At 56.3% G+C, this 27,220-nt stretch overlaps 1 protein-coding gene across 1 annotated transcript in view; it reads left to right on the forward strand.

The window, feature by feature from the left end:
• The window catches only part of HSD17B3 (hydroxysteroid 17-beta dehydrogenase 3), a gene marked incomplete at its 5' end in the record, with an annotated part of 62,368 nt that overhangs the window by 27,892 nt on the left and 7,256 nt on the right, over positions 1-27,220 (forward strand). The window contains 6 exons of the mRNA XM_084898992.1: positions 13,163-13,270; positions 14,384-14,451; positions 17,782-17,817; positions 21,283-21,317; positions 22,244-22,325; positions 22,929-22,994. Of these exons, the coding sequence (XP_084755118.1) occupies positions 13,163-13,270; positions 14,384-14,451; positions 17,782-17,817; positions 21,283-21,317; positions 22,244-22,325; positions 22,929-22,994 (395 nt within the window). The remainder of the gene's footprint in view (positions 1-13,162; positions 13,271-14,383; positions 14,452-17,781; positions 17,818-21,282; positions 21,318-22,243; positions 22,326-22,928; positions 22,995-27,220) is intronic.

Below are 27,220 nucleotides of genomic sequence, written 5' to 3' on the forward strand. Positions count from 1 at the left end.
TGTTCGGGGAGGCTGTGCCCAGGCTGTTAGGGGAGGCTGTGCCCAGGCTGTTCGGGGAGGCTGTGCCCAGGCTGTTAGGGGAGGCTGTGCCCAGGCTGTTCGGGGAGGCTGTGCCCAGGCTGTTAGGGGAGGCTGTGCCCAGGCTGTTAGGGGAGGCTGTGCCCAGGCTGTTAGGGGAGGCTGTGCGCAGGCTGTTAGGGGAGGCTGTGTGCAGGCTGTTAGGGGAGGCTGTGCCCAGGCTGTTAGGGGAGGCTGTGCGCAGGCTGTTAGGGGAGGCTGTGTGCAGGCTGTTAGGGGAGGCTGTGCCCAGGCTGTTAGGGGAGGCTGTGCCCAGGCTGTTCGGGGAGGCTGTGTGCAGGCTGTTAGGGGAGGCTGTGCCCAGGCTGTTAGGGGAGGCTGTGCCCAGGCTGTTAGGGGAGGCTGTGCCCAGGCTGTTAGGGGAGGCTGTGCCCAGGCTGTTAGGGGAGGCTGTGCCCAGGCTGTTAGGGGAGGCTGTGCCCAGGCTGTTAGGGGAGGCTGTGCCCAGGCTGTTAGGGGAGGCTGTGCCCAGGCTGTTCGGGGAGGCTGTGTGCAGGCTGTTAGGGGAGGCTGTGCCCAGGCTGTTAGGGGAGGCTGTGCCCAGGCTGTTAGGGGAGGCTGTGCCCAGGCCGTTAGGGGAGGCTGTGCCCAGGCTGTTAGGGGAGGCTGTGTGCAGGCTGTTAGGGGAGGCTGTGTGCAGGCTGTTAGGGGAGGCTGTGTGCAGGCTGTTAGGGGAGGCTGTGCCCAGGCTGTTAGGGGAGGCTGTGTGCAGGCTGTTAGGGGAGGCTGTGCCCAGGCTGTTAGGGGAGGCTGTGCCCAGGCTGTTAGGGGAGGCTGTGCCCAGGCTGTTAGGGGAGGCTGTGCCCAGGCTGTTAGGGGAGGCTGTGCCCAGGCTGTTAGGGGAGGCTGTGCCCAGGCTGTTAGGGGAGGCTGTGTGCAGGCTGTTAGGGGAGGCTGTGCCCAGGCTGTTAGGGGAGGCTGTGTGCAGGCTGTTAGGGGAGGCTGTGCCCAGGCTGTTAGGGGAGGCTGTGCCCAGGCTGTTAGGGGAGGCTGTGCCCAGGCTGTTCGGGGAGGCTGTGCCCAGGCTGTTAGGGGAGGCTGTGTGCAGGCTGTTAGGGGAGGCTGTGCCCAGGCTGTTAGGGGAGGCTGTGCCCAGGCTGTTAGGGGAGGCTGTGTGCAGGCTGTTAGGGGAGGCTGTGTGCAGGCTGTTAGGGGAGGCTGTGTGCAGGCTGTTAGGGGAGGCTGTGTGCAGGCTGTTCGGGGAGGCTGTGCCCAGGCTGTTAGGGGAGGCTGTGCCCAGGCTGTTAGGGGAGGCTGTGTGCAGGCTGTTAGGGGAGGCTGTGTGCAGGCTGTTAGGGGAGGCTGTGTGCAGGCTGTTAGGGGAGGCTGTGAGCAGGCTGTTAGGGGAGGCTGTGTGCAGGCTGTTAGGGGAGGCTGTGCCCAGGCTGTTAGGGGAGGCTGTGTGCAGGCTGTTAGGGGAGGCTGTGTGCAGGCTGTTAGGGGAGGCTGTGTGCAGGCTGTTAGGGGAGGCTGTGTGCAGGCTGTTAGGGGAGGCTGTGTGCAGGCTGTTAGGGGAGGCTGTGCCCAGGCTGTTCGGGGAGGCTGTGTGCAGGCTGTTAGGGGAGGCTGTGCCCAGGCTGTTAGGGGAGGCTGTGCCCAGGCTGTTAGGGGAGGCTGTGCCCAGGCTGTTCGGGGAGGCTGTGTGCAGGCTGTTAGGGGAGGCTGTGCCCAGGCTGTTAGGGGAGGCTGTGCCCAGGCTGTTAGGGGAGGCTGTGTGCAGGCTGTTAGGGGAGGCTGTGCCCAGGCTGTTCGGGGAGGCTGTGCCCAGGCTGTTAGGGGAGGCTGTGTGCAGGCTGTTAGGGGAGGCTGTGCCCAGGCTGTTAGGGGAGGCTGTGTGCAGGCTGTTAGGGGAGGCTGTGCCCAGGCTGTTAGGGGAGGCTGTGTGCAGGCTGTTAGGGGAGGCTGTGTGCAGGCTGTTAGGGGAGGCTGTGCCCAGGCTGTTAGGGGAGGCTGTGTGCAGGCTGTTAGGGGAGGCTGTGTGCAGGCTGTTAGGGGAGGCTGTGTGCAGGCTGTTAGGGGAGGCTGTGCCCAGGCTGTTAGGGGAGGCTGTGCCCAGGCTGTTAGGGGAGGCTGTGCCCAGGCTGTTCGGGGAGGCTGTGTGCAGGCTGTTAGGGGAGGCTGTGTGCAGGCTGTTAGGGGAGGCTGTGTGCAGGCTGTTAGGGGAGGCTGTGCCCAGGCTGTTAGGGGAGGCTGTGTGCAGGCTGTTAGGGGAGGCTGTGTGCAGGCTGTTAGGGGAGGCTGTGCCCAGGCTGTTAGGGGAGGCTGTGCCCAGGCTGTTAGGGGAGGGTGTGCCCAGGCTATTAGGGGAGGCTGTGCCCAGGCTGTTCGGGGAGGCTGTGCCCAGGCTGTTCGGGGAGGCTGTGCCCAGGCTGTTCGGGGAGGCTGTGCCCAGGCTGTTAGGGGAGGCTGTGCCCAGGCTGTTAGGGGAGGCTGTGCCCAGGCTGTTAGGGGAGGCTGTGTGCAGGCTGTTAGGGGAGGCTGTGTGCAGGCTGTTAGGGGAGGCTGTGTGCAGGCTGTTAGGGGAGGCTGTGCCCAGGCTGTTCGGGGAGGCTGTGTGCAGGCTGTTAGGGGAGGCTGTGCCCAGGCTGTTAGGGGAGGCTGTGCCCAGGCTGTTAGGGGAGGCTGTGCCCAGGCTGTTAGGGGAGGCTGTGTGCAGGCTGTTAGGGGAGGCTGTGCCCAGGCTGTTAGGGGAGGCTGTGCCCAGGCTGTTAGGGGAGGCTGTGCCCAGGCTGTTAGGGGAGGCTGTGTGCAGGCTGTTAGGGGAGGCTGTGTGCAGGCTGTTAGGGGAGGCTGTGTGCAGGCTGTTAGGGGAGGCTGTGCCCAGGCTGTTAGGGGAGGCTGTGTGCAGGCTGTTAGGGGAGGCTGTGCCCAGGCTGTTAGGGGAGGCTGTGCCCAGGCTGTTAGGGGAGGCTGTGCCCAGGCTGTTAGGGGAGGCTGTGCCCAGGCTGTTAGGGGAGGCTGTGCCCAGGCTGTTAGGGGAGGCTGTGTGCAGGCTGTTAGGGGAGGCTGTGCCCAGGCTGTTAGGGGAGGCTGTGTGCAGGCTGTTCGGGGAGGCTGTGCCCAGGCTGTTAGGGGAGGCTGTGCCCAGGCCGTTAGGGGAGGCTGTGCCCAGGCCGTTAGGGGAGGCTGTGCCCAGGCTGTTCGGGGAGGCTGTGTGCAGGCTGTTAGGGGAGGCTGTGCCCAGGCTGTTAGGGGAGGCTGTGCCCAGGCTGTTAGGGGAGGCTGTGCCCAGGCTGTTAGGGGAGGCTGTGTGCAGGCTGTTAGGGGAGGCTGTGTGCAGGCTGTTAGGGGAGGCTGTGTGCAGGCTGTTAGGGGAGGCTGTGTGCAGGCTGTTAGGGGAGGCTGTGTGCAGGCTGTTAGGGGAGGCTGTGCCCAGGCTGTTCGGGGAGGCTGTGCCCAGGCTGTTAGGGGAGGCTGTGCCCAGGCTGTTAGGGGAGGCTGTGCCCAGGCTGTTAGGGGAGGCTGTGCCCAGGCTGTTAGGGGAGGCTGTGTGCAGGCTGTTAGGGGAGGCTGTGCCCAGGCTGTTAGGGGAGGCTGTGTGCAGGCTGTTCGGGGAGGCTGTGCCCAGGCTGTTAGGGGAGGCTGTGCCCAGGCCGTTAGGGGAGGCTGTGCCCAGGCCGTTAGGGGAGGCTGTGCCCAGGCTGTTCGGGGAGGCTGTGTGCAGGCTGTTCGGGGAGGCTGTGCCCAGGCTGTTAGGGGAGGCTGTGCCCAGGCTGTTAGGGGAGGCTGTGCCCAGGCTGTTCGGGGAGGCTGTGCCCAGGCTGTTAGGGGAGGCTGTGCCCAGGCTGTTCGGGGAGGCTGTGCCCAGGCTGTTAGGGGAGGCTGTGCCCAGGCTGTTAGGGGAGGCTGTGCCCAGGCTGTTAGGGGAGGCTGTGCGCAGGCTGTTAGGGGAGGCTGTGTGCAGGCTGTTAGGGGAGGCTGTGCCCAGGCTGTTAGGGGAGGCTGTGCGCAGGCTGTTAGGGGAGGCTGTGTGCAGGCTGTTAGGGGAGGCTGTGCCCAGGCTGTTCGGGGAGGCTGTGCCCAGGCTGTTCGGGGAGGCTGTGTGCAGGCTGTTAGGGGAGGCTGTGCCCAGGCTGTTAGGGGAGGCTGTGCCCAGGCTGTTAGGGGAGGCTGTGCCCAGGCTGTTAGGGGAGGCTGTGCCCAGGCTGTTAGGGGAGGCTGTGTGCAGGCTGTTAGGGGAGGCTGTGTGCAGGCTGTTAGGGGAGGCTGTGCCCAGGCTGTTAGGGGAGGCTGTGCCCAGGCTGTTCGGGGAGGCTGTGTGCAGGCTGTTAGGGGAGGCTGTGCCCAGGCTGTTAGGGGAGGCTGTGCCCAGGCTGTTAGGGGAGGCTGTGCCCAGGCCGTTAGGGGAGGCTGTGCCCAGGCTGTTAGGGGAGGCTGTGTGCAGGCTGTTAGGGGAGGCTGTGTGCAGGCTGTTAGGGGAGGCTGTGTGCAGGCTGTTAGGGGAGGCTGTGCCCAGGCTGTTAGGGGAGGCTGTGTGCAGGCTGTTAGGGGAGGCTGTGCCCAGGCTGTTAGGGGAGGCTGTGCCCAGGCTGTTAGGGGAGGCTGTGCCCAGGCTGTTAGGGGAGGCTGTGCCCAGGCTGTTAGGGGAGGCTGTGCCCAGGCTGTTAGGGGAGGCTGTGCCCAGGCTGTTAGGGGAGGCTGTGTGCAGGCTGTTAGGGGAGGCTGTGCCCAGGCTGTTAGGGGAGGCTGTGTGCAGGCTGTTAGGGGAGGCTGTGCCCAGGCTGTTAGGGGAGGCTGTGCCCAGGCTGTTAGGGGAGGCTGTGCCCAGGCTGTTCGGGGAGGCTGTGCCCAGGCTGTTAGGGGAGGCTGTGCGCAGGCTGTTAGGGGAGGCTGTGCCCAGGCTGTTAGGGGAGGCTGTGCCCAGGCTGTTCGGGGAGGCTGTGCCCAGGCTGTTAGGGGAGTCTGTGCCCAGGCTGTTAGGGGAGGCTGTGCCCAGGCTGTTAGGGGAGGCTGTGTGCAGGCTGTTAGGGGAGGCTGTGTGCAGGCTGTTAGGGGAGGCTGTGTGCAGGCTGTTAGGGGAGGCTGTGCCCAGGCTGTTAGGGGAGGCTGTGCCCAGGCTGTTAGGGGAGGCTGTGCCCAGGCTGTTAGGGGAGGCTGTGTGCAGGCTGTTAGGGGAGGCTGTGTGCAGGCTGTTAGGGGAGGCTGTGCCCAGGCTGTTAGGGGAGGCTGTGTGCAGGCTGTTAGGGGAGGCTGTGTGCAGGCTGTTAGGGGAGGCTGTGTGCAGGCTGTTAGGGGAGGCTGTGCCCAGGCTGTTAGGGGAGGCTGTGCCCAGGCTGTTAGGGGAGGCTGTGCCCAGGCTGTTAGGGGAGGCTGTGTGCAGGCTGTTAGGGGAGGCTGTGTGCAGGCTGTTAGGGGAGGCTGTGCCCAGGCTGTTAGGGGAGGCTGTGTGCAGGCTGTTAGGGGAGGCTGTGTGCAGGCTGTTAGGGGAGGCTGTGCCCAGGCTGTTAGGGGAGGCTGTGCCCAGGCTGTTAGGGGAGGCTGTGTGCAGGCTGTTAGGGGAGGCTGTGCCCAGGCTGTTAGGGGAGGCTGTGTGCAGGCTGTTAGGGGAGGCTGTGTGCAGGCTGTTAGGGGAGGCTGTGTGCAGGCTGTTAGGGGAGGCTGTGTGCAGGCTGTTCGGGGAGGCTGTGCCCAGGCTGTTAGGGGAGGCTGTGCCCAGGCTGTTAGGGGAGGCTGTGCGCAGGCTGTTAGGGGAGGCTGTGTGCAGGCTGTTAGGGGAGGCTGTGTGCAGGCTGTTAGGGGAGGCTGTGAGCAGGCTGTTAGGGGAGGCTGTGTGCAGGCTGTTAGGGGAGGCTGTGCCCAGGCTGTTAGGGGAGGCTGTGTGCAGGCTGTTAGGGGAGGCTGTGTGCAGGCTGTTAGGGGAGGCTGTGTGCAGGCTGTTAGGGGAGGCTGTGTGCAGGCTGTTAGGGGAGGCTGTGTGCAGGCTGTTAGGGGAGGCTGTGCCCAGGCTGTTCGGGGAGGCTGTGTGCAGGCTGTTAGGGGAGGCTGTGCCCAGGCTGTTAGGGGAGGCTGTGCCCAGGCTGTTAGGGGAGGCTGTGCCCAGGCTGTTCGGGGAGGCTGTGTGCAGGCTGTTAGGGGAGGCTGTGCCCAGGCTGTTAGGGGAGGCTGTGCCCAGGCTGTTAGGGGAGGCTGTGTGCAGGCTGTTAGGGGAGGCTGTGCCCAGGCTGTTCGGGGAGGCTGTGCCCAGGCTGTTAGGGGAGGCTGTGCCCAGGCTGTTAGGGGAGGCTGTGTGCAGGCTGTTAGGGGAGGCTGTGCCCAGGCTGTTAGGGGAGGCTGTGTGCAGGCTGTTAGGGGAGGCTGTGCCCAGGCTGTTAGGGGAGGCTGTGTGCAGGCTGTTAGGGGAGGCTGTGCCCAGGCTGTTAGGGGAGGCTGTGCCCAGGCTGTTCGGGGAGGCTGTGCCCAGGCTGTTAGGGGAGGCTGTGCCCAGGCTGTTCGGGGAGGCTGTGCCCAGGCTGTTAGGGGAGGCTGTGCCCAGGCTGTTCGGGGAGGCTGTGCCCAGGCTGTTAGGGGAGGCTGTGCCCAGGCTGTTAGGGGAGGCTGTGCCCAGGCTGTTAGGGGAGGCTGTGCGCAGGCTGTTAGGGGAGGCTGTGTGCAGGCTGTTAGGGGAGGCTGTGCCCAGGCTGTTAGGGGAGGCTGTGCGCAGGCTGTTAGGGGAGGCTGTGTGCAGGCTGTTAGGGGAGGCTGTGCCCAGGCTGTTAGGGGAGGCTGTGCCCAGGCTGTTCGGGGAGGCTGTGTGCAGGCTGTTAGGGGAGGCTGTGCCCAGGCTGTTAGGGGAGGCTGTGCCCAGGCTGTTAGGGGAGGCTGTGCCCAGGCTGTTAGGGGAGGCTGTGCCCAGGCTGTTAGGGGAGGCTGTGTGCAGGCTGTTAGGGGAGGCTGTGTGCAGGCTGTTAGGGGAGGCTGTGCCCAGGCTGTTAGGGGAGGCTGTGCCCAGGCTGTTCGGGGAGGCTGTGTGCAGGCTGTTAGGGGAGGCTGTGCCCAGGCTGTTAGGGGAGGCTGTGCCCAGGCTGTTAGGGGAGGCTGTGCCCAGGCCGTTAGGGGAGGCTGTGCCCAGGCTGTTAGGGGAGGCTGTGTGCAGGCTGTTAGGGGAGGCTGTGTGCAGGCTGTTAGGGGAGGCTGTGTGCAGGCTGTTAGGGGAGGCTGTGCCCAGGCTGTTAGGGGAGGCTGTGTGCAGGCTGTTAGGGGAGGCTGTGCCCAGGCTGTTAGGGGAGGCTGTGCCCAGGCTGTTAGGGGAGGCTGTGCCCAGGCTGTTAGGGGAGGCTGTGCCCAGGCTGTTAGGGGAGGCTGTGCCCAGGCTGTTAGGGGAGGCTGTGCCCAGGCTGTTAGGGGAGGCTGTGTGCAGGCTGTTCGGGGAGGCTGTGCCCAGGCTGTTAGGGGAGGCTGTGTGCAGGCTGTTAGGGGAGGCTGTGCCCAGGCTGTTAGGGGAGGCTGTGCCCAGGCTGTTAGGGGAGGCTGTGCCCAGGCTGTTCGGGGAGGCTGTGCCCAGGCTGTTAGGGGAGGCTGTGTGCAGGCTGTTAGGGGAGGCTGTGCCCAGGCTGTTAGGGGAGGCTGTGCCCAGGCTGTTCGGGGAGGCTGTGCCCAGGCTGTTAGGGGAGGCTGTGCCCAGGCTGTTAGGGGAGGCTGTGTGCAGGCTGTTAGGGGAGGCTGTGTGCAGGCTGTTAGGGGAGGCTGTGTGCAGGCTGTTAGGGGAGGCTGTGTGCAGGCTGTTCGGGGAGGCTGTGCCCAGGCTGTTAGGGGAGGCTGTGCCCAGGCTGTTAGGGGAGGCTGTGTGCAGGCTGTTAGGGGAGGCTGTGTGCAGGCTGTTAGGGGAGGCTGTGTGCAGGCTGTTAGGGGAGGCTGTGAGCAGGCTGTTAGGGGAGGCTGTGTGCAGGCTGTTAGGGGAGGCTGTGCCCAGGCTGTTAGGGGAGGCTGTGTGCAGGCTGTTAGGGGAGGCTGTGTGCAGGCTGTTAGGGGAGGCTGTGTGCAGGCTGTTAGGGGAGGCTGTGTGCAGGCTGTTAGGGGAGGCTGTGTGCAGGCTGTTAGGGGAGGCTGTGCCCAGGCTGTTCGGGGAGGCTGTGTGCAGGCTGTTAGGGGAGGCTGTGCCCAGGCTGTTAGGGGAGGCTGTGCCCAGGCTGTTAGGGGAGGCTGTGCCCAGGCTGTTCGGGGAGGCTGTGTGCAGGCTGTTAGGGGAGGCTGTGCCCAGGCTGTTAGGGGAGGCTGTGCCCAGGCTGTTAGGGGAGGCTGTGTGCAGGCTGTTAGGGGAGGCTGTGCCCAGGCTGTTCGGGGAGGCTGTGCCCAGGCTGTTAGGGGAGGCTGTGCCCAGGCTGTTCGGGGAGGCTGTGTGCAGGCTGTTAGGGGAGGCTGTGTGCAGGCTGTTAGGGGAGGCTGTGTGCAGGCTGTTAGGGGAGGCTGTGCCCAGGCTGTTAGGGGAGGCTGTGCCCAGGCTGTTAGGGGAGGGTGTGCCCAGGCTATTAGGGGAGGCTGTGCCCAGGCGGTTCGGGGAGGCTGTGCCCAGGCTGTTCGGGGAGGCTGTGCCCAGGCTGTTCGGGGAGGCTGTGCCCAGGCTGTTCGGGGAGGCTGTGTGCAGGCTGTTAGGGGAGGCTGTGTGCAGGCTGTTAGGGGAGGCTGTGTGCAGGCTGTTAGGGGAGGCTGTGCACAGGCTGTTCGGGGAGGCTGTGTGCAGGCTGTTAGGGGAGGCTGTGCCCAGGCTGTTAGGGGAGGCTGTGCCCAGGCTGTTAGGGGAGGCTGTGCCCAGGCTGTTAGGGGAGGCTGTGTGCAGGCTGTTAGGGGAGGCTGTGCCCAGGCTGTTAGGGGAGGCTGTGCCCAGGCTGTTAGGGGAGGCTGTGCCCAGGCTGTTAGGGGAGGCTGTGCCCAGGCTGTTAGGGGAGGCTGTGCCCAGGCTGTTAGGGGAGGCTGTGCCCAGGCTGTTAGGGGAGGCTGTGTGCAGGCTGTTAGGGGAGGCTGTGTGCAGGCTGTTAGGGGAGGCTGTGTGCAGGCTGTTAGGGGAGGCTGTGCCCAGGCTGTTAGGGGAGGCTGTGTGCAGGCTGTTAGGGGAGGCTGTGTGCAGGCTGTTAGGGGAGGCTGTGTGCAGGCTGTTAGGGGAGGCTGTGTGCAGGCTGTTAGGGGAGGCTGTGCCCAGGCTGTTAGGGGAGGCTGTGTGCAGGCTGTTAGGGGAGGCTGTGCCCAGGCTGTTAGGGGAGGCTGTGCCCAGGCTGTTAGGGGAGGCTGTGCCCAGGCTGTTAGGGGAGGCTGTGCCCAGGCTGTTAGGGGAGGCTGTGCCCAGGCTGTTAGGGGAGGCTGTGCCCAGGCTGTTAGGGGAGGCTGTGTGCAGGCTGTTCGGGGAGGCTGTGCCCAGGCCGTTAGGGGAGGCTGTGCCCAGGCTGTTAGGGGAGGCTGTGCCCAGGCTGTTAGGGGAGGCTGTGCCCAGGCTGTTAGGGGAGGCTGTGTGCAGGCTGTTAGGGGAGGCTGTGTGCAGGCTGTTAGGGGAGGCTGTGTGCAGGCTGTTCGGGGAGGCTGTGCCCAGGCCGTTAGGGGAGGCTGTGTGCAGGCTGTTAGGGGAGGCTGTGTGCAGGCTGTTAGGGGAGGCTGTGTGCAGGCTGTTAGGGGAGGCTGTGTGCAGGCTGTTAGGGGAGGCTGTGCCCAGGCTGTTAGGGGAGGCTGTGCCCAGGCTGTTAGGGGAGGCTGTGCCCAGGCTGTTAGGGGAGGCTGTGCCCAGGCTGTTAGGGGAGGCTGTGCCCAGGCTGTTAGGGGAGGCTGTGCCCAGGCTGTTAGGGGAGGCTGTGTGCAGGCTGTTAGGGGAGGCTGTGCCCAGGCTGTTCGGGGAGGCTGTGTGCAGGCTGTTAGGGGAGGCTGTGCCCAGGCTGTTAGGGGAGGCTGTGCCCAGGCTGTTAGGGGAGGCTGTGTGCAGGCTGTTAGGGGAGGCTGTGCCCAGGCTGTTAGGGGAGGCTGTGCCCAGGCTGTTAGGGGAGGCTGTGCCCAGGCTGTTAGGGGAGGCTGTGCCCAGGCTGTTAGGGGAGGCTGTGCCCAGGCTGTTAGGGGAGGCTGTGTGCAGGCTGTTAGGGGAGGCTGTGCCCAGGCTGTTAGGGGAGGCTGTGCCCAGGCTGTTCGGGGAGGCTGTGCCCAGGCTGTTAGGGGAGGCTGTGCCCAGGCTGTTAGGGGAGGCTGTGTGCAGTCTGTTAGGGGAGGCTGTGCCCAGGCTGTTAGGGGAGGCTGTGCCCAGGCTGTTAGGGGAGGCTGTGTGCAGGCTGTTAGGGGAGGCTGTGCCCAGGCTGTTCGGGGAGGCTGTGTGCAGGCTGTTCGGGGAGGCTGTGTGCAGGCTGTTAGGGGAGGCTGTGCCCAGGCTGTTAGGGGAGGCTGTGCCCAGGCTGTTAGGGGAGGCTGTGTGCAGGCTGTTAGGGGAGGCTGTGCCCAGGCTGTTAGGGGAGGCTGTGTGCAGGCTGTTAGGGGAGGCTGTGCCCAGGCTGTTCGGGGAGGCTGTGTGCAGGCTGTTAGGGGAGGCTGTGTGCAGGCTGTTAGGGGAGGTTGTGCCCAGGCTGTTAGGGGAGGCTGTGTGCAGGCTGTTAGGGGAGGTTGTGCCCAGGCTGTTAGGGGAGGCTGTGCCCAGGCTGTTCGGGGAGGCTGTGTGCAGGCTGTTAGGGGAGGCTGTGTGCAGGCTGTTAGGGGAGGTTGTGCCCAGGCTGTTAGGGGAGGCTGTGTGCAGGCTGTTAGGGGAGGCTGTGTGCAGGCTGTTAGGGGAGGCTGTGCCCAGGCTGTTAGGGGAGGCTGTGCCCAGGCTGTTAGGGGAGGCTGTGCCCAGGCTGTTAGGGGAGGCTGTGTGCAGGCTGTTAGGGGAGGCTGTGCCCAGGCTGTTAGGGGAGGCTGTGCCCAGGCTGTTAGGGGAGGCTGTGCCCAGGCTGTTAGGGGAGGCTGTGCCCAGGCTGTTCGGGGAGGCTGTGTGCAGGCTGTTAGGGGAGGCTGTGTGCAGGCTGTTAGGGGAGGTTGTGCCCAGGCTGTTAGGGGAGGCTGTGTGCAGGCTGTTAGGGGAGGTTGTGCCCAGGCTGTTAGGGGAGGCTGTGCCCAGGCTGTTAGGGGAGGCTGTGTGCAGGCTGTTAGGGGAGGCTGTGTGCAGGCTGTTAGGGGAGGCTGTGCCCAGGCTGTTAGGGGAGGCTGTGTGCAGGCTGTTAGGGGAGGCTGTGCCCAGGCTGTTAGGGGAGGCTGTGCCCAGGCTGTTAGGGGAGGCTGTGCCCAGGCTGTTCGGGGAGGCTGTGCCCAGGCTGTTAGGGGAGGCTGTGTGCAGGCTGTTCGGGGAGGCTGTGCGCAGGCTGTTAGGGGAGGCTGTGCCCAGGCTGTTAGGGGAGGCTGTGCCCAGGCTGTTAGGGGAGGCTGTGTGCAGGCTGTTAGGGGAGGCTGTGTGCAGGCTGTTAGGGGAGGCTGTGTGCAGGCTGTTCGGGGAGGCTGTGTGCAGGCTGTTAGGGGAGGCTGTGTGCAGGCTGTTCGGGGAGGCTGTGCCCAGGCTGTTAGGGGAGGCTGTGTGCAGGCTGTTAGGGGAGGCTGTGCCCAGGCTGTTAGGGGAGGCTGTGTGCAGGCTGTTAGGGGAGGCTGTGCCCAGGCTGTTAGGGGAGGCTGTGCGCAGGCTGTTAGGGGAGGCTGTGCCCAGGCTGTTAGGGGAGGCTGTGCGCAGGCTGTTCGGGGAGGCTGTGTGCAGGCTGTTAGGGGGCACTTTCATTCACTACTGAGTTTCTGGTGGGCAAGGCAGGATCAAATGCAGCACAAGTAAGTCTTCTCTCTTCTCTGGTCCTGAGTCCTCATCTCTAGAATCAGACCTCCCCATCCCGAGGCCCAGCTTCCTGGTTGCTTCTGCCCCTCCCTCGGGGCTTCCCTTCCAGGTGTCAATGCCCTGCTCCTTGCAGGAAGGGTGGGGATGCTTCGTGGTGACAGTCAGAGTTAAATAAAGACTCGGTGCGGGGCTGCACACCCCGGGAGGCCGCACTCACTACCATGGCCCCTCTGAAGTGTCCTTAGTTAATAAGGAGCACACGTCCCTTTTTGGGATTTGCATTTTAATGATCAATTATTAATTTAGTAATTAATAAACATCTGAACTCAAAGGGATAGGCCGTTAATGAGGAAGACTCGGGGAAACCACGGCGGCAGGCCGCCCGGGGGACAGTGTGTCCTGGGCGTCAGGGTGAGCAGGCGGACCGGGGCTCAGTGCCCTTGTCTGTGTCTGGATATCAGCGGTGACTCTGACCGGGACTCAGCGTTCTTCCGTGCTCCCCTCCCAGCGTTCAAGTGCGCTTTTTATCGGCCTCTTAAAAAGCAGGCGGTGTCTTCCGTCTGAAAGCACCCCACCCCCAAACTATGCCTCACCCGCACTTGCCTCTGAAATCGTGGGTCTGGCTCCAGCGCGGAGCAGGGGCAGCTGGTGACATCTGTGCTGCTTGCACATCTGGCTGAGCTCCTCGCAGGCAGGTTCACAGCCGGAGGCCGGTTCCCGTGGGAGAGGGGAGGGGCCTGGCCCGGAGCAGTGTGGGTGCCTCGGGCAAAGTATTGGGGTCTCCACTGGTTTCTCCTCTGGAAAATTCAGACAGTGCCTACTCGGCACGGTCGGAGAGAGGACTAAAGTAGGATATCTCGCAGGTAAATGCTTTAAGAATGCTGCCGTGCTGGGCAGATGCGGAGGGCGGCCGTGTCTCTGCGGAGGGACCAGAAGCGGCACCGGCAGCGCACACTGCTCTGCAGCCCTTAGCCCGGGGCTGGCATCAGAGCCTGAGCAGTCAGCAGGCCTCCCAGACCACGGGACCCCCGAGGGGTGCCTGGCTCTCCAGGTCTCCGGGGGAGCCCGAGGTTTACTGTTTCTAACCATCTGCCGGTGATGCCGATGCTGTGTTCCAGGGACCCCACTTTGAGAATCACTGCGTTAAATCGGATGCGTGCATTGTGACCGTGGTAGCTCTCAGATTCACACCTTCGGCACATGCCAGCTTCACCCGGGCTGCTTCCTATCTGTAAGGGGGTGAGGGGCGTGTGCTCAGCAGCGCCGCCCAGGCCGGGTGGGAGCACTGGGGGACTCCATCAGCCAGAGGGGCTTCGGGCTCCTGGTCATTGAAGAATAACATTGTCTCGAATGCAGAGCGCACTACAGGGAGGAGCGTGAAGGTTATCCAAGCAGATTTCACCAAGGACGACATCTACGAGGGTATTAAAGAAGAACTCAAAGGCTTAGAGATTGGGGTTTTAGGTAAGTATTGATAAATTGCGATACTCAAAGCTTGTTGTAATACATCGGTGCAATGATTACCTTACTGACCTTTGATCATCCCACAGTGGCCTAAGCTTAGCCCATGGCGGTGTTCTAAGCTGTAGCATTAAGGAACATCAAAGTACTTGTGAATTGACTGCCTTATTCAGGACACAAGATGATGTCTTTTCTGTGATGGTTATAAACACTCTGTTTCATCACTAGGTACACAGCACAATGTCTGTACGGTGCATAGAAGGAAGGTTTGATTTCTAAACTCCTTGCTGAATTAAAAAAAATAATTACTAATTTTTTTTTTTACTAATAAAAATAAAAAACATATCGATGCAGAAAAACTGGAAAGAGTAGAGAAGCACATAAAAGAATTAGAAATTTTTAAAAAATCCTGATGGCTGAGAGAACATTTTGGTGCATATCCTTCTAGATACATATTTTCCTATGTCTACATGGATCTTATATGTTTACACATATTTATTTACATATTTTTTACTCTAAATTTTGTTCTTTCCATCACCATCTATCCTGTCTGTGTTCTGTGCATTTTTAAAAGCCGCTCATTACACACACTTCCCCTGCCTTAAAGCTGCTTGTGAGGGGCTGCCCTGCGCCCCAGCTGGGGGCTCACCCCATTCACTGCATGTGCTTCCGATCCCTGGACCCCCGTCCTTCCCTCCAATGTTTCCAGTGTGATCAAATCATGTTACAATGAACGACCTCGTGTATCAATCTTGTTGAAGGTGTTTCCTTTTTTAAATTTTTTTTTTTCCCCCCAAAGAGGAAAGAAGAGGGAGAGAGAGCGATAGAAACATTCATGATGAGAGAGAATTATTGATCGGCTGCCTCCTGTACGCCCCCTACTGGGGATGGAACCTGCAACCTGGGCAAGTGCCCTGTCCGGGAATCGATCCATGACCTCCGGGTTCATAGGTCGGCGCTCAATCACTGAGTCACGCCAGCCAGGTATGAAAGTATTTTCTTAAAAACTCTTTCCAAGAGAAGAGTTTCTGGGTTGAATATAACTGTTTCTAAGGTTTTCAATAAACATTTGCCACTGGCTCTTCTGACATCTTTTTGTTTTGTCTCCCCCGGCAGTCAACAATGTTGGAATGATCCCTAGCCTTCTCCCGAGCCATTTCCTTAACACATCAGACGACATCCAGGTATATCTGTGCTTTCTGGGTGGCGTCCTCTCAGCAGGGCCCGGGGAGGGTGTCTGGGCAGAATTCTGCACCCTCGAGGGTGTCTGGAGGTTTTTCTTTCTTCTCATCTTAGTACTTGGTCCACAGCAAGGCATCATTGTACACGGCCGTTTCTAAGATAAGGTCACCTCTCCCCTCCTCCGCACATCAACACCTGCCTGCTGCTGCTCTAGTCTTTGGGGGGCTCTGCTCTGTGCTGTATAAGGGGTACCCCTGCCTGAAAAATTTATGGCTGTGATTGCAAGTGGAAGAAGCTCTTTGGTTTTGTCTTTCAGCTAATAAAATTTGTTCAGCTTACAGCGTGAGGGAAGTGAGTGATACAAACTCTGCGATGAGGTATTGATTGTAAGTTCAGCAAGCCTGGCTCAGGCCCATGGCCGCCATTGCCGGCCATGCGTGAATTTGTTGTGCATTGAGCCGCCCTGGAAGGTACTCCTTGTCACGTCTTCCCAGGCTCTGACCTGTGAGGCCACGGGGTTATATCTCGTCTGAACAGGCCGTTGTGCTCCCAGTCCCCACGTGTGTAAGTGTTCCCACGGTCCCATGTGAGCCCCAGTCTACTGCCCAGGGCAGAGTGCCCACTGCTTGGACATAGCTGCACATCCTTGCCATGCCCCTGCCTCTCCTTCAAGCAGATGCCATTCTTTTTTTTCTTTTTCTTTTTTTAAATAAATCTTTATTGTTCAGATTATTATAAATGTGTTCCTCTTTCCCCGCCCCCCTCCATTGCTCCCCTCCACCAGGTTCCCACCCCACCCTCTGCCCTTTCCCCACCTCCCATTGTCCTCATCCATAGGTGCACAGTTTATGTTCAGTCTCTTCCCGCACCCCCCACTCCACTTTTCCCCAAGAATCGTCAGTCCACTCCCTTTCCATACCTCTGATTCTATTATATTCAACAGTTAATATTGTTCATCAGATTTTTTAATTCGCTTGGTTTTTAGTTTCACTTGTTGAGAGTTACATATTTGTTGTTCATAGTTTTTATCTTTATCTTCTTCCTCTTCCTAAAGAACCCCCTTCAGCAATTCATATAATTCTGGTTTGGCGATGATGAACTCCTTTAGCTTTTTTTTATTTGTGAAGCTCTTTATCTGGCTTTCGATTCTGAGTGATAGCTTTGCTGGGTAGAGTATTTTTGGCTGTAGGTTCTTGCTTTTCATCACCTTGAATATTTCTTGCCATTCCCGTCTGGCCTGCATGGTTTCTGTTGAGAAATCAGCTGACAATCATATGGGTGCTTCTTTATAGGTAACTACCTGCTTTTCTCTTGCTGCTTTTAATATTCTATCTTTATATTTTGCTGTTGGAATTTTAATTATGATGTGTCTTGGTGTGGTCCTCTTTGGGTTCCTTTTGTTTGGGATTCTGTGCACTTCCTGGACTTGTAAGTCTATTTCTTTCACCTAGTGGGGGGAAGTTTTCTTTCACTATTTCTTCCAATATGTTTTCGGTATCTTGCTCTCTTTCTTCTTCTGGGACCCCCATAATTCTGATGTTGGTGCACTTGAAATTGTCCCAGAGTTTTCTTACACTATCTTCAACTTTCTGGATTCTCTTATCTTCTTGCTTCTGCAGAGGAGTGTCCTCTGGCTATTTGTGTTCTAAATCTTTGTCTTGATTCTTGTGATCTTTCAGGATGTTTTTAGGACTCTGTATAATATTTTTTATTTCAGACAATGTATTTTTTATTTCTAGTTGATCCCTTTTTATTTCTAGTTGATCCCTTTTCATATTCTCATAGGTCTCATTTATTTTATTGGCCTTTTTTAGGAAATTCTTGAAAAACCTTATAACTGTAGTTTTGAACTCAATGTCCATTCTTTTCTTTTCCTCCATCTCCTTCCTTTGTGTCCTGCCTCTTCTCTGCATTTTAGTTATTTCCCTGATTTGATGGAATAGTTTTATGTGCTAGGTGTTCTGGTAGAGCCCAGTAGCACAACCTTTCCAGTTACCTGTGGTGGACAGTCTTGGTGTAGCCCTTTGTGGGCTGTGTGTGCAGTCTTGTTAAGCCTTGCTTATTGTTGGTATCATTGGGAAGCATTGATCTCCAAGCTAATTGGCTGTGAGAATCAGCAGTGTCTCAGCTAGGAGGGCTTCTGTACTTCGCTTGGATGGGGTGGAGTCTCAGGGTGGCGCAGACAAGCTTTGGTTCCCTGTCAGTCTCACCTTAGGAAAGTCCTGTTTGTGGTGAGTCTCGCAAGATTGGTTGCAGGCGCGCACACCTCTTTGGTAAAGGCACAGACAAGCTTTGGATTCCGATCAGTCCCTCCTTAGAGAAAGCCAGCCTCTGGGAGAGCTTCTGTGCTCAGCTTGGATGGGGTGGAGTCTCGGGGTGGTGCAGACAAGCTTTGGTTTCCTGTAGGCCCCTCCCCGAGTCCCACAGTAATGGCCACTGGCTTCACACACCTCTGAGAGATCTCTTCCCGTTGCCTGACAGTCTGGCCTCTCCCTGACTGGGGCCGTCTATCAGAGCAATAGAGTGATTCTGTTTTCCTTTGGAACAAGAAAGCCAGCCGCACATTAGCTGTCCGCCCTCTCTGTGTGCCTGGAGTAAGCCATTAGTGAACTCTGCCGCCGCACAGTTCTCTGCACCTTCACAGTTTCTGAGGCTCAGTGCACCTTCTCTTTTCTTCCCAGATGGCAGAGCCTCCTCTCAGCCACCCGTCCAGTGCTTCAGGGCAATGCCTCCCCTGTTTTCCAGTTCTAAATTTAAAATTGTTGTGGTAGGCCGCATTCAGGTGTCTACCCTATGCCGCCTTCTTGGTTTCTCTCGCAGATGCCATTCTTGCTTCTTCCTCTATTCATATCTGTGCTTGTGCCCATTTCTGTGTCTCCCCCCCTTCCCTCTCTGTCTATCTTGGGAGACTCCACTGGTTCCTTTCTCTGGCCTCTGTATCCCTGAGCCTCTGCCTTATCATACAGCCACTGGCCTTTCTGTTCTCTCTACTGCTGTCCTTTAGGCCCACGCATGCCACCCTCTTCCTCCAGCTGGAAATTAACCATTTCCCCTGGAAAAGCTGTGTCCACATTCCTCTTTACATTTTTTGAGCAAACTCTGTAACTTCTATTCAGGATCACACTATCCAGAAGCACAGTGGGACGTCAGGTGTTTCCCAGCCCTAGTGCATGCTGCTGAACATCCATTAGGAGCCGAATTTGTCGGCGGAGCGAGTGAGGGAACAGCTCAGACACGTGCCTTCGCCCACTTTATGTTTTTTTTTTTTTTAGCACCGACTGCATGTCCAGAGAATGTCTCAGCTGATTTGTGGTTATGGTTATTTATTACAGAGCCTCGTCCATTGCAACATCACCTCGGTAGTGAAGGTATGTGATCAGTGTGTGTGCTGAGAGCATTAACATGGAGCACCTGCCGACCTGTGGCAACTTTGGACCCTTGGCCTTTTCCCTGTGGAAGGAGAGTCTCTGAGGTTGAACTGCACTTGACTGTGCAGCCGTGGAGTGGCCTTTTATTTTTATTTATTTATTTATTTATTTATTTTTAAATTAAATTAAATTAAATTTTATTTTATTTTTTACAGAGAGGAAATGAGAGGGATAGAGAGTTAGAAACATCGATGAGAGAGAAACATCGACCAGCTGCCTCTTGCACACCTCCTACTGGGGATGTGCCCGCAACCCAGGTACATGCCCTTGACTGGAATCGAACCCGGGACCTTTCAGTCTGCAGGCTGACGCTCTATCCATTGAGCCAAACCGGTTTTGGCAATGGAGTGGCCTTTTAGCTGTCTTGTTCTGTTTTTCTCAAGTGCAGTGAGGGATTCATTCTGCCTCATGTGTGAGGCCTGTTTCTGCCTTCCATTTTGCCACATGCCAGAACATATTGACCTGGCGATTCTGAAGCTGATTCTGGATTCCAAGGTGACTTAAAAAAAAAAAAAAATTCAATCCTTTCCTCTGATTTTATTCTAGTAAATAGGGGGAAAGCCGCTCTATTTGAAAAAAAGGACACAGGGCATGGTTTTTATGGACTCTTGTTCCATAAGTCCTTGCCGAGTGGGAATTCATGTATTTCTGACTCCAGCTCAGCCTCTCGTTGGTGGGCAGCGTGGGGCATGCTGTCTAACTCCTTGGAATCTCAGACTCCTCATCTGCCAGAAAAGTGTGGCACTGCATCGGGCCAGGTGCTGTTCAGACAAGCACCTGCAGGCACGACAGCCACAGAGCTGTCCTGACTGTGCCCTGGACAGAGCGGGGAGCAGGCGCCCTCTGGGTGGGCAGCCAGGCAAAGGTGCTGCTTAGGAGCAGGCCAGCCACTGCCTGGTGAGCAGATGGCACTTTTGTGTGAACGTTGTTTCCTTTCCTCTGAGTGACAGGAACCCTCTAAATGGCTTGTGAGTGAACCCTGGGCTCTGAGCCCCCACTAAACCCAGGCCCCTGGCTCAGGTCCCAGAATTCACAGCTGCTCCTGGCACCCTATGGCCATTCCTCAGACCTCATGGAACTGCAGCAGTGAGCCAGGTGTGACCTCTGGCTTCCTGGGTCTGGATGCCGGTTGGGGAGCAGCAGGAGGCTCAGTCTCATCTTGAAAACATGGACTGGCCTTCTCAAAGGAGAATCAGCTGCTCTCGACCTAAGGAGAGGAGATGGGTGCTGAGTAGAGCAAAAAAAGAGATGTTTTTCAGGTGGATAAGTTGGGCTGACAATAACTATTTTTACCAGTGTTTTTTTTTTTTAATTTTATTGATTTTTTTACAGAGAGGAAGAGAGAGGGGAGAGGGACAGAGAGTTAGAAACATCGATGAGAGAAATCATCGACCAGCTGCATCTTGCACACCCCCTACTGGGGATGTGCCCGCAACCAAGGTACATGCCCTTGACGGGAATCGAACCTGGGACCTTTCAGTCCGCAGGCCGATGCTCAATCCATTGAGCCAAACCGGTTTCGGCTTACCAGTGGTTTTTGTTTTTCTGTAGGCATAGTGGTATTTTACATAGTCTGCCCAGTGTTGATTGGCACACATATTCTTTTAGGCTGAGCAATCAACAGCTTTTTAAACTCCCAGCTATTATAATTGTAAGTTTTATATTTCTAACTGTTGTTGGTAGGCTCATCACTGAAATCTTTCACATTATTGTGAGTGGTTCTCGCACTCTTGGTCCATGTGATCACAGAGCTTCCCAGATACATTTGATAACCCCGACTCCTTTAGCCGAGGAATGCTTTGATTTGCTAGAAAATTATTTTATATATTGTCAGACACTAACTTCTCTAAATAACAGAGAAAACACACACAGAAGGTTAGCTTGTAAGCATGCCACCCCAGTTGTCCATGCTGGTGGGAGGCAGGACAAGGATCTACGGAGCCATTTGGAAATAGTAGAGAGAAATAGTAGAGACCCCTGTCAAGGGCGGGGATGGGAGATGAGTTTTCGGGCAAAAGGAAGGCGAGATCAGAGACTAAATATTGGGAGCTTTGTGAGAGAGACTCACAAACCCGATGTCTTCTCTCTAACTGGGATTCCTCCCCCAGTGAGGCTAGAGCAATGGTCGGCAAACTCATTAGTCAACAGAGCCAAATATCAACAGCACAACGATTGAAATTTCTTTTGAGAACCGAAAACAGACTTCTACACATGGGCCACGAAGTTTCAATCGCACTGTACATGCACACCAGCACGTGGTATTTTGCGGAAGAGCCACACTCCAGGGGCCAGAGAGCCGCATGTGGCTCACAAGCCGCGGTTTGCCAACCACAAGCTGGAGAATTCATCTGGGAGGCTTTGAGGACATGCTGGCGTGCTCCTCAGTGAAGTTGAGAAAGCCAAGGATTGGTGACAACAATGCAGCCCGCATCTTTTCCTCGCCTCCCTTCGAGTCCAGGGTTCCAGGAGGCAGTCCTGTGGGTTCTGGGGACCACCCCCCACCACGCTCTGGAGGCCCTGCAGATGGGGGTGTGGCAGGGACAGAGCCTCCTGGGAGCTCCCGGGCTCCAGGCCACGTGCAGAGGCTGGCAGAGCTGGTCTCCTGGCCCCAGGCCTTTTGATTTCTCTGCCTCACCCACCCGTTTGGCTCCTCTCTGTCTCAAACCTGCTCCCCGGACAGGGCCCAGCCCACTCCGATGTACTTTTGAGAACATGTTAGTCCACACAGTTGCCTCCTCCTTAATTCTTAAAACGTGTGCCTTGCAATTATGGTGTGAAAAGCTCTTTAATGAGATGTCTAAGCTCCAGAAGTTGCAGAAAAGACCTCTTTTGGGCAGAAGGTTGGGAGGGGAAGGGACTTCCCAACACAGTTGTAATTCCGACAGACAGACAGACAGACATGTCTGTCTGGGGAGCTATCACAGACCGCTTGCAGGTTGCTTATGTGCCCGCTGTTGGATGGACAGGTGTCCTTCATCTCATCCCTGGTTTTTGTGATGCTCATGGACTCCTGTGATGTCCTGACGGCCCCGGTCCTCACTCATGCTGAGGCTTGTGACGAGCAGCCTCTGCTTGCTTGTCTCCTGGGGAGAGAGTATCCGGGAACCTCAGTGCTGACCCCACTCCAGGGCAATTTCCATCATTTTTCACTGCCCTCATTTTGCAGAAAAGCTTGAGCTTCAGGAGGAGAAAGCAGAGGCCTCTGAGCAGTTGGCCACGTGTCTGGGTTGCGTCCTTGGTCTCCGGCCAGACCCGAGTCGCCAGAATGACCTCCGATGCGAGTGGCCACCTGAGAAGATTAGGCAGTTCCCCGGCTTCCTCCCACACCCGCTCCCCCAGGTTGCACCGCCCATTGATTGCTCTTTAGTTTCTTTGTCAAGGCTTAACTCTGACCTTCTCTTGTAGATGACCCAGCTCATTCTGAAACACATGGAGGCGAGGTAAGGCCTTCCTTTGGAACAGCGTGGAGCGCACGGCTCCTGGCCTGGCCGTCGGCGGGTGTGGAGGCCGGGGCTGGGGCGCCTCTGGCTGCTGCTTTAACTATGAAGAGAGGACATGGGCATTACAGGGGAGATAACATTCTGCCCCGGGCACTTTGCAAACACACAAGGTCAAGTGTAACATATCCTGGAGGGAGGCGGAGGACAGCGGATTCAGCACACATTGTACTAAAAATTTAACTTCCGTTGAGCCTAAAAGAAACTTCAGAAGTTGGCCTGAGACCAGGACCATCTCTTCGTCATTACGAATCTCAGCTCCTGTCAGAATGAATACTCCAATTCAGGGGTGAAAATCAGCACCCCATCAGCGCCTCCCTGTATTCCAGGTCTTCGTCACCCGGTCACACAGCCGGGCCGGCCTCATGCACAGCCAGGGGCCGATGGCTTTGTCCTCCCTCGAGGAACGCCCTGGCACTCGAATGTGCAGTTTCGTGGTTTTTCTGAATTGAATCCGCCTCGTTGGGGTGGGATAAAGAGATTACATTTCCCAAGGGTAATTAGGGAGCCCGAGCCCGGTGAGGGTGCCTGTGTGTGCAGATGGTCGGCCACCCAGTTCCACCCGAGACTGACGGCCTCTGCTTTGTGGGTCGTCTTCATGGGCAGACAGCCCTGAGCGCTGTGCCCGCCCTTCTGTCTGAGCTCAGCGGGCTCCTGCGTTTCGGGGCGGCGGGGGAAGGGGGCTTGTTGCAGCAGAACCCGTTCCTGGCCACAAGCCCTGATGCCCACTGACTGCCCACTGACTGCCAGGGACCCCATTGTTGGGCCGTGGCCCGAGGGAAGCGGAGAGGAGTTACCCACACGAGCCCCTGGGTTTTCTTCCTTCTCAGGCAGCACAGCCCCTGAAACGTGGCTCCTTTGCCTTTTAGGAGGAAAGGGCTCATCCTGAACATTTCTTCCGGGGTGGCCCTCTTTCCCTGGCCTCTCTACTCCATGTACTCGGCTTCCAAGGTGAGCGGTAGAGAGGGTGGTGCTCCAGGCTCCTCCTCCCTCCCCTGTCCTCCCGGTTGCTGTTTTCCTTTGGACCATCTGGCCAGCCCGTGGGCAGATCGCAGGGAGGCGCTCTCCTGTGTCCAGGACCGAGCTAGTCAGCAGGGGTTGGGGTGCAAATTAGAGGAAGGCACAGCCTGAAGCAGCACGGGGGCTGCGGTGGGGGGTGGGGAGGGAGGAGAGGGAAACAGGTGCAGCCCGCCCCCAGCTCTCACTCACCTTCTTGGAGCCCTGCTGTCCACTGTGGTCTCCTCCCTGCTGGGCGTCCCCGTGCCCTCCTCTTAAAAACAAAGTCGGGGCAGGGGGGAGGAGGGGGTGCTCTGCACAAGGACAGCACCCCCCTGTTGGGCCATTTATGTGTAGTGGCCCGAGGTACGCATTTATCCCCCACCTGTAGGTTCCCGTTCACTGAGGGATCTCTTTTCAGACCAAGAAATGACGTCCTAACTGGCATCAGAGAGGCGGCCACGTTTTGAGACCACGTGGCGGGCTCCGGTGGGGCCCTCTGGTTCTGACGGAGAAAGCGAGCTCCGGGCCCTGATGTGTTTCTCCTTCTCGCTCCAGGCTTTTGTGTGCACCTTTTCCAAGGCCCTGCAGGAGGAGTACAAGGAGAAGGGGGTTATTATCCAGGTGAGGCCGGCAGTTCCCAGGCCCTGCGAAGGGGCTCCGGGTGCCCGTAGAGCGGGGCCACTGTCAGCTGCAGGATTGGTGGTGACATGCACGGGGGTGGGGGTGGAGGGGGAGAGAAGGGCGGGGGGGAGTGGTCTCTGGGTGACTCTGTGGGGTTCCTGCGATCCATGCGGTGGCCGGTGGCCGCTGTGCCACTGTGGTTGCGCCTGCTGCCACCCTCTGCCGTGCCCTGGGCTGGAGCAGGAAACGGGGCGGGTGAGTGAGTGCCCAGGAGCGCTGTCGCCCCTCTTGCTGCCTGAGGCTGCATCCCACCGGAGATTGGGGCCTGCTCGGCCAGCCTCCCTCTGCTGGCGGCACAGGAGGCTCATGTGGGAGGATGGTGGAGGGGAGCGAGAGCACTGGGCACTGGCCATGTTGGAAGGGGTGGGCAGAGCCAGGTCTGCTGGCTGCTCCTCTGTGCTGGCCGGATCCTCACCCCTGGCTCTGCGCAGCGGGGAAGAGGGGCCCTGCCTCCCCTTTCCCCCACAGCCGCACGCAGACTGGGCTGTCGCTGCCGCCTGCAGGCTGAGCGATGTGACATACTGTGGCAGCAGTGTGCGTGTGGGTGGCTCGGCAACACGGAGTTCAGTGGTTCCAGGTTTCCAGGACCTGGGATAAAAGGTCTGTTTGAAGAGGTTTTGTTGTTGTCTGGGAGGAAGTTGGACGGCATACTATCAGAAGTGGAAAGGCTCACTCACTGTAACATCTTTAAAAAAAAAAAAAAATATATATATATATATATATATATATATATATATATATATATATAATACATACATACACACATATATATATTATATATTATATATTATATATATTGAGAGAAAGGGAGAGGGAGAGGGAGCTAGAAACATCAACGATGAGAGAGAATCTTTGATCGGCTGCCTCCTGCACTCCCCCTACTGGGGATCGAGTCCACAGTCCTGGCATATGCCCTTGACAGGAATCGAACCTAGGACCCTTGAGTCCGTAGGCCAATGCTCCATCCACTGAGCCGAACCAGCGTGGGGTCACTGTGACATCTTTGAAATTATTGGTGTGCACGTGGATCCTCAGTTAAAATGCTCGCGGGTGTGAGGCTGTCTCAGGTGGCTGCGTTATAAATTAGCCGGCTATAGACAAAGCTTAGTCAAAAGACAGATTTGAATTAATTGTGAGAACTTTGCAGTTAACATCGGCTTCCCGCCACTGAGTGACGGGGGCAGCACACCATGCCGCTGACCACCGGCTCTTCGCTCTGCTGAACCGAAGGCCCGCCCAGCAGGGACTGTTCCTTCCTGTCCATCTTCCGGCTCCCAGCTGAAGACAGATTCCTTTTGCAAAAGGGCTACCCCATCTAGGCTACTCGCTGCTGTAAAAAAATAGCCCTTAACAGCTCACTGACTTCCAACCACAGGATTCAATTCTCATTCACGATGGGCATTGCCTGGGAGCTGCCAGCGGATCAGCTCAGGGTAGTGAGGCAGGGACCGACCGGCGGGTGGGGCAGCTGCTCCTTGGGTAGAGCTGGTTAATTTATAACGCGGCCACCGGTGAGCGGACACGCCAGGGAAACGTGGCAACGGTTCTAGACCGTCTTGCTTTGGTAACGAAGGGCTCTGGCTCAGAAAAGACGCCTGTCACTTCTGCTTATACTCATTGGCCAGATCTGGTCACATGGTCCCACCCAACCACGTGCAGTTCTATCTTGTGTCTGAAGGAGAAAAGAACTAAAAATATTTGGTGAACCACACTAATGCTTACCAGAGCTACTTGCTTACCAGTCGTATGACAGTCTTAGCATCATCACGATCTTGAGAATTGTGGTGAGAGAGGCTGGGGCTGCCAAGTGAGTGGGTTCCATGGGGCAGCAGGGTGGGGGGAGGTGGGGGAGGGCAGGGAGCCCCTTCCTGGATATAGGAGCCTCGGAGCTGCTCTCCTAGCCAGTGAGAGGAGGTGAGAAGGCTCTGTGACCTTTCAAAACCACTGGCCATTCCAAACACTTATGTAATTGGTGCTCAATAAAGATTTGTTAAGTTGGGCAATGAAGCAGGCTCTATAGACTCCAGCTCGATTTTCAGATCCCAGCTCTGCCACTTGCCAGTGAGTGATCCTGGAAAACCTGCTGAGACTCTGAGAGCCTCAGTCTCCCCATCTGTAAAAAGGGCTTTACCATGCCTGCTCACTTCTCTGGGCTCTTTTAGAGATCTAAGCCACGAGCAAGTATGCAAATCCCACCACCGTTTATGAAGCTCCTGTGCTCCACAATGAGGTGTTTTGTGAACCAAATCCCAGGGTAGGAATGAAAACACTGTTTCCCCATCTGGAAACGGGCTGAGAATGCCTGCTCCTGTATCTCTCCAAGAGCAACACGTGAGATCTTTGGAAGAAAGTGTTTTGCCAATTAACGGCGATAGCGTCCATTTCCATGGAGGCCCATTCGGTCGCGTTGACAGATTCACAACTCGATTCACTTACGAACAGTGTCCTGTCAAGGGTGAAGTGAAGAAAAGGGGACACGATGAAAACGGCAAACGTGATGAGAGAAAAGTAAAACCAAGGAAACAAGCACGGACCTTTTTTCTCTGAAGGTGCCAAGATCCCCGTGTCTGGGAGAAAGTACTAGTAAGCCTCCTGCCAGGTGTGGGGGTCGTGAACGTGCAGCCAAGGGGCTTTAGCTGCCCCATCGTTGGCTGTGTGCATTAGAAACACACGTCTGAGAGAGGGTTGCCAGATAAAATACAGAGCACCCAATAAAATCTGAATTTCAGATAAATAAATAAAAAGTTAAATGTAAATATATTGCACTGAGTACTTGGGACTTAGTTATACTGAATTTTTAAAACATTTAAAAAGTATTACTCTCTTGACTCCATTGTATGCTTTTGCCTTCTTTGTTTGGCTATTCGAGGTCTTTTTTTTTTTTTTATTCCAGATGAATTTTTAGAGAGTTTGTTCTAGGCCTGTGAAATATGCCAATAGTATTTTAATGGGGAGTTAATGATATTTTAATGGGGGTATTTTAATGGGAGTGCATTGAATCTCTAAATTGCTTTGGGTAGTATGGACATTTTAATGATGTTGATTCTACCAATCCATGAACATGGTATGTTCTTCTATTTGTTCTATCTCTTTTTAATGTCCTGTAGTTTTCTGAGTACAGGTCTTTTACCTCCTTATTTAAATTTATTCCTAGGCATTTTAATTTTTTTGTTGCAGTGGTAAATGGGATTATTTTTATTTTTTAGTTTCTCTTTCTATGAGTTCATTATTGGTGTATAAAAAAGCCATAGATTTCTGGGTGTTAATTTTGTACATTGCCCAATTCATTGATTAAGACTAATAGTTTTTTGATGGAATCTTTGGGTTTTCTAGGTACAATATCATGCCATCTGTGAATAATGACAGTTTTACATCTTCTTTTCCAATTCGGATGCTTTTTCTTTTTTTCTTTTTGTCTGATTACTATGGCTAGCAGTTCCAGTACTATATCAAACAGGAGTGGTGAAAGTGGGCAACCCTGTCTTGTTCATGTTTTTAGGGGAAATGGTTTTAGTTTTGCCCATTGAGTATGATGTTGGCTGTAGGTTTGTCATATAAGGCTTTATTATGTTGAGATATGATTTCTCTATTCCCACTTTGCTGAGAGTTTTTTTTTTAATCAAGAAAAGGTGTTTAATATTGTCTATTTTTTTCTGCAATAATTGATATGATTATGTGATTTTTGTCTCTCAATTTGTTTATGTGATTTATCACATTTATTGATTTGCAGATATTGTACCTTCCTGGTATCCCCAGAATAAATCCTACGTGGTCATGGTGTATGAACTTTCTAATGTAATGCTGGACCTGATTAGCTAGAATTTTGTTGAGGATTTTAGCATCTATGTTCATGAGGGATATTGGCCTGAGTTCTCTTTCTTTGTGGTGTCTTCATCTGGTTTTGAAACTAGGGTAATGCTGGTTTCATAGAAAGAGCTTAGAATTGTGCCTTTCTCTTGAATTTTTTGGAATAGTCTGAGGAGGATAGATTTTAGTTATTCTCTGAATGTTTGCTAGAACTCGCTTCTGAAGCTATTCGGACCAGGGTTTTATTTGCTGGAAGATTTTTTTTATTACTGTTTCAATTTCATTGATAGTTATCAGCCTATTCAGTTTTTTTTTTTTAATTCTTCCTGATTGAATTTTGAAAGCTAATATTTTTCTAA

The sequence above is a fragment of the Pipistrellus hanaki genome (assembly GCF_964339955.1).
Source record: "Pipistrellus hanaki genome assembly, chromosome: 11".
In the NCBI taxonomy this organism is placed as follows: Eukaryota; Metazoa; Chordata; class Mammalia; order Chiroptera; family Vespertilionidae; genus Pipistrellus; species Pipistrellus hanaki.